Genomic DNA, 10,479 nt, shown 5'->3' on the forward strand with positions numbered 1-10,479 from the left:
TTGTTGTCTTTATTTTTTGTGTATTCACTGTATTGTATTGAACAAAATGGTTAAATGTTCTAGACAGTTATCACGTGTTACCAGGGTCACGTGACCTCCGCTGTCGTAACATTATTATAATCGTTGCGTCAGGAAAGGACGAATTATGGTATATGAAATGTTATCTGTCTAATGTTATTTGAAGACTGCTGTTATTGACTAATACTTTTAATATTCAGTTTCTTCGATTTATTTTTTTTTACTTTTTTAAAGTCTCATAACTAAATACATTCCATATTAAAACATTAAAATAAGCAAAACTTGTCAAAAATAAAACACGTAGAGAAATTATTTGATACGATTACAGAGTTGTTGTTTACGTTATACGTTATCACCACAGCAATCAGCTTGTAACACGAATTGGCCAGATGATAAGGGGGAGTAGAAGTGCGATTATGATAAGTATACTGTTACTATATGCGAGTACTGGTACTTTGTTTGTGTAGATGATACGCAGGTAAGATTTGCGAAAACTTGTAGCTTTTATGAATATTGTTATAACTTATAGACAAAGTGAATCTTATGCTGTAGATTTCTTAAAAGTTAATTACTTAATAAAACTAAGAGTAATTTGTGAAAATAAAGCTTGTACGCATATGAAGTTGTGCCAGTTTTATTATGTATTAATAATAATATTTAGACTTAAGTTAGAACTTAGACTTTTAGTTTTATAGTATTACTATTAATATTAGATAATTAACTATTACTAGTTTCAGAATATTATACTTCACTATTTGAATGAAGTCATGATTGCTGTAATTAAAAATGTAAAACATGTGTCCAGATTTTTAGACCCGATGTTTAACTTTTAAGTTAAATTAAAAAGTTGTATGTATTATATATATATGTTCTTGAGGCTTATGGGTGTATTATTCCCCAGTTAATGGCTTTTGTTATTAATGATGGATGAACCTAGAATGAAATGAAAACTAAATATGATACTTGTGTTTTCAAACTATGTCAAAATACAAACAAGCAAAAAATGACAAAACGTCTGTCAGAAGAGGATTTGGTTTGTTGAGCAGTCACTAGATCATAAGTGAAAAACCAAGTATCCAGTAAATGTAACTTGTGTGCTTAATCTCACTGATCTCTTTTTAGATTAAAACATTCTTCTCATGATAAGCTTTTCTTCAAACTTAATAAAATCAGCAAATTTAGCTATTATACACCACTTAGTACCCTCAATATTATTTGTACAAATAATGAGCAATGAATATACCTAAACAGACTTTCACTAGTCATATTCACTAAATCAAAAACTATCATTTCATTTATTATTATTCTTTTCTGTTTAAGATAAAACCAATTATAAATACACATTTTAATATTTCTGCTCTGTTTGAAAGGAATCTGAATTAACATTCAATATTTTTTGCAATACTTTATCAAAAGTTTTTCAAAGTTAAGATAAATCATATTACAAAGGAAGCTTATTCCAAAAAGCAAAAAAGAAAAACTTTATAAATAACTAGCAAATTGAAGAGATAAGAAAACCCCATCTTAAAACTGTGCCACATGTGCATCAGTAATGAAAATTCTAAAGTAATGCACTATTACTTTTAGTACATAAACTTGGACAAAAGACTAACATTTTGTAAAAGGTGTATTTGTGATACACATAATGAAAATTATCTAAGCATGATTACTGATAACTGCCTGACACTTTTGACTGACTATTGTGATGAAAGATCTGTGGCATTCTGATGAGGCTAGATTTGAATTGTTGCATTCATTTTTGACCCTTTTATTACATGTTAGGTACTTACATAGTGGAATAAGTGAGGGAGATGATTTATATGTACTAATAATATTTAGTTTAACAAAATTGAACCGTGAAGAGAGGTACAGAGACTTAGATTTGATCTCTCTGAAATATAGTAGTGAAAGAGATGACTTAATTTAGACATTTAAAAATTGTTAGGTGTGATATTTAGGTACACTGGTGTCCAACAAAAAAAAGTCAAGAATTACTGCAAAATGCAGGTTCAGAACTATTAAGTGACGAATAAATTGAATATGGTCAGTAAAGGTAAACAAACAAATGCTGGTTTAGTTTTAAGTAAAAAATTCATTATTTAACAACCACAATATTCTGTTACCAAAACTGACTTGGCTTCTTCTATGTTGTTTAGCTGCTGGAGCCAATAAACTGAAAGAGACAAAAATCAAAAGAATCAAGAGACAACTGTGGAAATATTAACTTAAATATCCTGGTGAACAAAGAAGTTTTGGCAGCCCACAAAGCCACAGGTTACATACTTTTATTAATAGACTACACACAATCTTAAGCTAAGTCAGTTGTGTAGATTTGTGTATTGCCTGTTTCAATTGACTGTCTTTCAAGAAGTACACACAGAAATATATACATGTTAGTTTTGGACTTAAAAACAAAGATGTAAAAGAATAAATACAAGTTTTCAACATTTAGATATGGATGTGATTAACTAAATGGATATGTAGAAAACTACTATGTGAATTTACCCGAATAAAGATATATTCTATGCTAATTATGGAAGGGTTAAATTTATGACTATTGTAAATATTTCAATTATTATATGGTGGTCTAGTATAAATTGGACTTTTGTTATTTTTGGCATGCCTCAAGGTAAGTGCATGAGCCTTTGCTTTTTCTCATTTTAATGTTTTTGATAAGGTCATGAATAGTAAATTAGTAAAGTTTACTGATTATATTTAACTTGTGGGTATTTCTAGCTGTATTGAGGATATTAAAGTGTTACAGAATGACATGGATCAATCGGTAAGTTAGACAAATATTTGGCAAATGACCTTTAATTATAGTGAGTGCAAGGTATTACACTTGGGTTACCATAATTTGGATAATACATTTAATATAGATGGGAAACCACTTAATAGTGTGACTGGAAAAAAGGATACTGGCATAGTAATAGATAAGTCACTCAAGCTATTAAGGTATTGCTCTATTCCTAGTAGTAAAACAAATAGAATGTTAGGGTGTATTTACTGGCATACATATATTGACTGCAAGTCAAAATAGGTAACTATCTCTATACAGATTACTTGTTAAAGCCTCACTTGTATGTGTACAGATTAATACATATATGAAATGATTATTCAGATGTTTAAAAAATATTTGTGAAAATTATTATTTTACTAACCATGCAAATGATTACTTACAGTTCTGAAGCAGCTGGATTATACATGGTTCATTATGTCTGGACAAAGATCCTTGAGTGAGAAACTTCAAGAGATCAAATTATCATTGCAGTAAGTAAATATTAATAATTTAAAATATAATTTACAAATTGTTATGGACCAAGAGCTAACTCATGTTTATTAAATGCATGTACTTTGGCAAGGAGGTTGGTTATTTTAAGTAAGACATATCAAGCACTATGGGAAATAAACATACCTAAAAATTTAATCACTTTATTCTACGGGGTAACAAGATGTGAATTAATAGCATACATTTCAAACACTTTACAGTTATTTACTTGGTAGGTTGAGTATGATGATATCTAATCACCATAGTTTTATATAAACATGTTCTTTTAAATAACTGTGTTTTAATTCGTATTGAATAGTACAATTAAAATTACAGTTGATTATTAAATGTGTAATGATGTGTGTGTGTCTGTATTTATAAAGAAAGCATTTGGCTCATTGAATAACATCAAAGATTGAAGACTTAAATCATGCATGTATACGAGTATTCTTTATGAGAATGATTCAGGCCCTGACATTTGAAAAACAGTACACGGGCTAATGCCATATCTCTATTCATTGTTTTACAAAATTGGACAATAAAAATTAATTTATATTGATTGAATTACACTATGTTTCCATTAAGTGAACCTGTGGTCATATTTCAGGGACAAAGTAAGGGTAAGAAGTAAATATAAGACCAGGTACATTAATTTGATGAATAAACAAAGTAACAATCAATAACATTTTTATATCCAGTAAAATTGGAAAAATTATAATGTTATAATTTCCTTAAAGTCTGTCACATAACATCTTGACTAGAATCATATGATGATTACTCTTTTGTAACTTACAGACAAGATTAAGATGGTATTTAATTTTATTACTTGGAAATAAAACATCAATTTCACTATTTGTTCAAAAAAATGAAAAGTCACATAGTTGCATGAAGACTCACCTCATAAAAAAATTGAATGAATTTGAAGTAAATATACTTTGCATAGTCACTTGTATGTACCAAGATCCTTTGTCCTATTTGTGTTTAACTGTTAGCTATTGGAGCATATTCAATCATTGTCCTCACGCATAGTATGTACAGGAGAATCATCACCATCGGCAACGTCAACGTCAAATGATTCCTCTGCAATCAGTTCTTGAAAAAGAATCTCATCTGTTTGAGCCTCATCACTTGATCTACTAGACATGCTAGAATCAGAATCATCTTCATGATGACCTCCATAATTGCATACATCTTCATCACCAACATTCTATAGACACGTTAGAAGTATTTGTATCAAATTTCCTTTCCCTCCTTTTTGCCATAAATTTCTCCGAAGCTGCTTCTAATATTTGTCCATTTTCCTCTTGTGTCCATACAAGATCATTTGTTTTAATCAGTTGAAGTTTCTCCACTGTTGAATGTTTTAAACTAAGCCTTTGATCAGCAAGCATGTGGATAAGGTGACTAAACCATGCCTAAACAACATTATTTCCACCAGTATACAAACATTTCTTAAATTCATTCATTTTGTATAGAAGCACACACTCCCAGAGATCCTTAGTTTTGACTTCATTCATGTTATACTTAACCATTCTCTTGAATGCTTTCCATTCTGAGCTTATCTTAGTTTTATCAAAGTTGTTAATTTTTAGTGTCTCATAAAAATGCTCTGAAAGTAAATTTAAACACTCAACCTCCCTGGTGATGTTATCTAAATTTGCTGGATCTATCCAAAACATACTTTGATAAAGTTCACTCTCAAAGGAGAAGATTCTTGAGTCAAGATAAGTTTGTACACTTGGAATGACAGTAATTCTTAGTTCGTATATAGTTTTCTCAGCACAATCTCCATTAAGAGTAAAAAACACAATGTGCCCGAAAAGAAATTATAATTACAGTCTAAATTGTTCATTAGACTGTATTTAATGTTTTCTTTTTTCTGGTACCAAGCTTTAAGCAAAGTGCTCTTAAGATGCTAGGAACCTGATTTCATTTCCAGTTCAAGTTTGTTTTTTTCCAAAAGACTGGCAGTGTGTACCTGAAGTTTCTTTCCTGAGTTCCTGTAAGGCATCCTTTGCTTTTTCTAACATAGGCAGTATCTGATAGCATAAAGTATTTTCTTTTTCAAACTTCATAGACGAAATAGAACATGCATCCAGCACATCTTTGTGCAATCACCATGTTGACAGAAAAAGAAGTCTTTCATCTTTTTTTCTTTTTAAGATTCCATGAAACTTAGCTGATACTACTCTCTCCTTGCAACTGGCAAGGGAATTCTCTATTGTTCGAGCAAGAATTACCTGGTTACTCAGTAAATGATTTAATCCATGTCTTACGTTTGCAAAAAATCATGTACCATGCACTTTGGGAAAATTAAAATTTTGTTATTGGTCAGCTACAGAGATGTTGTAGACTTTGAGAACAGTGTTGTCATTTTTTGTAAAATTTATTTTCATATGTCTTAGAGATTTGGAACACTTTTGAAGTCTTTCATTATTCATCTTTTTTTTATATATATGTACCTTTCCTGTTTAGTTAATCAGCCAAATAGTTTTTAGCTTATTTTAAGGAAGAATTAATTTTCATCTTCTTGTATTAAATAGTTTCTTTTACTTACTTTTATTTTAACTACAGTTACCATATGCAATTACAAAATATCTTGCTCTTCCATAGTATGTATTTCTTATTTTCAAAATTCTTAAATCTTTACAAGTTCTAATCTTGGAACACTCTAAATCTGGTTGAGATCATGAACAAAATTCAACCTGAGTTGTTACTTTTTATAGATTGACCAGTCAAGAAACTCAGTTCCTGTTTCGTGTGATAGTTACATTGTGTCCTACTTTGACCTTGGGTTTGACTGCCACTTGGAACAAAGATACTTCTGTATTTTGGTGCCCATTTTCTGATAGGTTAGCTGCAAAGAGAACTTGCTTCGCAATTGCAAATTTTGGCTCTTTTTCAGTAGAGATTCTTTCTGACCTTTGAGGAGAAAAGACTCATTTCTCTTCTGAAGGAGTTAAGACTTGCTGGTGAAGTTTCATATGTATCCTGATCTTTTCTCTTTCCCTTCTGCTGATTGTGTGTGTTCATTTTTTTTAACCTTAAATACTGTTTATTATACTTCAGACTACACTAACAGTCAGCCACTCTTTAAGTTTCTTCAGAAAATGAAGTATTTTATGCTAATCAAAGCTCAACATTGTGTCTTATTTGTTTCAGACCACTTGCAACAAATAAATGCACTTTTCTTCCACTTAATAAACCCACAAACCTCTCATTGTTGTAGAGATCAGGGGATTGTGTGCAGTTGTATTCTTGAATTATAACAGTTATTCTTCCAACAATGCAACAACCTATTCCACAAGATGATCAGCTTTTGTTTGGTTTACCTTTGAACCACTTATCACATAAATATAGTGTGCTTTTGTACAACTTCACATGGTTTATTGTTTCTCTTAAATGATTCTTTCCAAATATTAGATCTGTAACTATCTTGTTGTGAAGGTCAGGTAACTGTGTTCTTGGTTTATCCTGAACCTAAGGAAAAACCACAGATATAACATGTTATATTAATAAAATGCTTAATATCTTTATCCAGAATGGGTTAAATGCAAGATAATCTAACTTTATTTTGTTGGATTATGGCCTTTAAGAAGAACACAACATTCAAATTATGACTTAAATTACATGGTGTGTATGACTGTTGTTTGGATATTTAAGCCTGTTACATGTGTGTTTATTTTGTCTCAAAATCAAGAACATAGCTCCAAAGTTCTTAATTGTCTATACACGAGTTCATTATGAGTAAGGCAATGTTGACTGATTCTGTATGTTATAAAGTATGAGAAAGATAATTACAATTAAATGCCTGGAAATTGAAAAAAAAAGTAACATCAGTAAAAACATTAAATAGAGTAATTTAAGAACTAAAATTTTTTCCAAAGGATCTAGTACTTAACTCATCATTAAACAAGTGGTGTTTTCAGAATTTACTGACCTAGAACACAAGTTAATTGAGGTGTAATGGAGCACCATTTATGTTTTATGTATTTAAATTGTTTTTTTTTTCTATTCAAAATGTTTTATGCAATTTTTCCTGTCGTATTTAAAAAGTTTAAAGCTATTTTTCATTTATGTATGTTATTGATGTTTTATAACCATTATGCTGTGGTACAAGTAACAAATGTAATTCATTAACTAACATAATTGGATGTGTTTTTGTCTTTGTGTGTGTGTCTCTCTCTCTTTTTATACATATGTATATATATCATTATTAAGCTGCTTCGTTGTAGAAATGTTTTAAACATGCATATGCCAAATTCAAACCGAATTAATGAGAATAGAATATTTAGTATACAAATGAGAAAAAAATCCAACAGAATAAGTGTACATTGTATATTATGTTTTTTTTATATGACATTGTGCTGGATTTAATCTATGTTTGTGTTGGTATATAACCGTTATGGTTATCCAAAGCAGCAGTTTTACATGTGTATTGTAGTACATCAGGTAAGGTAATATGTAGTACATTTAAAACTTGCTAAATGAAAATAGGTTCAATAGCTTCTATTTATATGTAGTCATCACAGATTATTTTCTATGTTTTGACGTTTGTATTTTCCTTTTTATATAAATTGTCATTTGTTATTATTCAAAGTTTTATTTATTTATCATATTTTGTTTTAATATTAATGCTACATTTTTTTTACCCACTAATAGGAATAAGAAGTCAGAAAGTTACTATATCAGAGAATTACAGCCAAATGGATTTTCTCAAAACTATGTTACTATATTGGTTTTAAGTTTTATTTGAATACAAAATCTAGTTTTGCATGACATGCTCATAAAAAAAAATATTTCACTTAAATATTTAATTATAATACTGTTAAAAATTAACTTTTTTTTGTCAACTTATGCAAGTGTGTATGTGTAATGTAAACCATTGGAGAAATTTCTATTTGTTTATTAGAAATTCCACTGCAGTTTCTTAAAATTAAATCTGCTTGTTTAATTGTAGTTTCTTTTTTCTAAGAGTCTAACTTTGTTAAAGGAAATGAGTTTGAGACATGAAACTAGATGAAGTTTTTGAATCATACTTTGTTGGAATACATATGATTTGATTATTTGTTAATGTACTAAAAGTTCCATGTTGATTAGTGTTTTTTTTTTTTATCATCAGATCAAAGAGTCATTCCCTGGATAGTATTAACCCTTTACAAACCAATATATATAGTTCAACAGACCTAAGTTTGAAGCCTGACTGGCAGAATGGTGTTTCATTGTCTGTTTTAAGTTCATCAGTGCCATTGACTCCAGTATTACGGTACAAGTCTCCAGGTACAGTGGTTCTTGAATTATATAATGCTAGCTGGAATGCTCTGTTGGATGGGTTAAATTAAAACTTGCTTGTAACAAATGTTAGGAAATTGTGCTTCTATTTTTTTTTGACATAATAAACATTAAAAGTGCAATAAAAATATACAAAAGTACCAATACTGAAAAGAAGGACATACTGTTTTCAACAATTCTCAAAACAGTGGTTACATAGCTCATTCTAATGCTGAGGGGTATACAATGTTGGTAGTTTTTCTGAAATTAGCTATGAAAATAGAGGGGGGGAGGAGATAACATCTTGAACTTTTCGTACACTTTGTGAATGTTCTTTAGGATCGAAGAAAGTCCACCAAAGTGTACTGAAACATTGACAACCTGCTGGAATGTTTATTTGTTGGAGATAACATCTTGAACTTTTCATACACTTTGTGAATGTTCTTCATGATTGAAGTCCACAAAAGTGTATTGATATATTGACAACCTGCTGGAATGTTTATTTGTTGGAGATAACATCTTGAACTTTTTATACGGTTTGTGAATGTTCTTTAGAATTGAAGAAAGTCCACAAAAGTTTATTGAAACATTGTCTCCATCAAAGAAACCATCCAGCAAGTTGTTCATTATAACTCCATTTAGATATTATTGGTTTCTGTTTCGGTAACCTGTTTCTTCTTACAGGTTATGCCAAGGCTAATTAGCAGCTTTAAAGTTGTGAATTGTTAACTGTCAGATTTAAAGAAAAACATTTGTGTCTCTGTTATACAATTTTCATGCTTACTTGGACATAATATTTACTCAACAAAACATTTAATACAGTATATGAAACTACATTCTAGATATGTTTGTTATAGATGATATAGAATATTTGTAATTTGGATTGAGATCTACATATCTCAGTGCTGATTGAAGTATTCCTTTCAGTTGTTCTTTAAATAGAAATGTCCAAAAAAAGTAGAAAGTGGTTAGTACCTCAACTTCAATGCTACTTTTAAGAATATTTAATCTGGATAATCAATAATATCAAAAAAAACATTGAAAAATTACAAAATTTTAAAACTTACCAAAAAGCCAAAGAATTTTATAAATACATAAGAGTAACCACTGACAAATGAAAATAAATATATATACTATTCTACCAGCAAATCAAATGAGAACTAAGGGTGTTTTAATAATCTTGGTTAGTGATAGTCTGTGGTGAGGTTGGAGTTGAAATAACTAGTTTTCTAGAATTTCTGGCCAGTGTTTGTTACTATACATGCAAGTTGTAATGACTTAGGTGGAGATTAGTTTGCTGTGGGTACCTGGTACTGTGATGATAGATTATTAGTTTCAGACAGACTTCATAGCTTTGTGCCTTGTGTGAATGGTTAGTTCTGTTTTTTATGCATTACTTTGATAGCAAGTAAAACTATGAAAATATTTTTTTTATCTACAGAAATAGAGACAGTCCTATTTGCATTTCCAAGAGGACTTTCTTTATAAATTTTACAGCCTGATTCTATGTATTGCTTTTAAGTTTAAAGATAATTTTTTATTTTTAAAAGAAATTATATTTGTTATAAGATTACCTATGTAGTTAACACTGTGTAATAGAAGTCTACTAAAAATACGTGTTTATTTACTTAGTCCTTTTCCTTTCCACTACTGAAAATTTTCTGTAGAATAAACTTATTCTGTTGTATATATAGTATTTTTAACATATATATATGTGTGTGTGTGTAACCAAAACATCTGAATGCTTTTAGTATAGATTTTATATAAAATTACATCCCGAAGAGTGATTTTTGAAGTCGCACTCACAGAGAGAGAGAGAGAGAGATAGATAGAGATTACATATAGATAGACAGGTGGATGGATGAATGGATAAATAAAAATAACTAATTGTGTTACTGAAATGCTAATATATATATATATAT

At 29.7% G+C, this 10,479-nt stretch overlaps 1 protein-coding gene across 2 annotated transcripts in view; it reads left to right on the plus strand.

The window, feature by feature from the left end:
* Positions 1 to 366: 366 nt before the first annotated feature.
* LOC106473118 (oxidation resistance protein 1-like) overlaps positions 367 to 10,479 on the plus strand; it is a 34,397-nt gene continuing 24,284 nt past the window's right edge. The window contains exons 1-4 of one of the 2 annotated variants that reach the window (XM_022401615.1): positions 367 to 496; positions 2,175 to 2,292; positions 3,201 to 3,288; positions 8,409 to 8,566. In XM_022401615.1, the coding sequence (XP_022257323.1) occupies positions 3,233 to 3,288; positions 8,409 to 8,566 (214 nt within the window). In that variant the 5' untranslated portion in view covers positions 367 to 496; positions 2,175 to 2,292; positions 3,201 to 3,232. The remainder of the gene's footprint in view (positions 497 to 2,174; positions 2,293 to 3,200; positions 3,289 to 8,408; positions 8,567 to 10,479) is intronic. The other variant, XM_022401614.1, reaches the window with a different exon arrangement.

The sequence above is a fragment of the Limulus polyphemus genome, unplaced genomic scaffold (genome assembly GCF_000517525.1).
Source record: "Limulus polyphemus unplaced genomic scaffold, Limulus_polyphemus-2.1.2 Scaffold5900, whole genome shotgun sequence".
Lineage (NCBI taxonomy): Eukaryota > Metazoa > Arthropoda > Merostomata > Xiphosura > Limulidae > Limulus > Limulus polyphemus.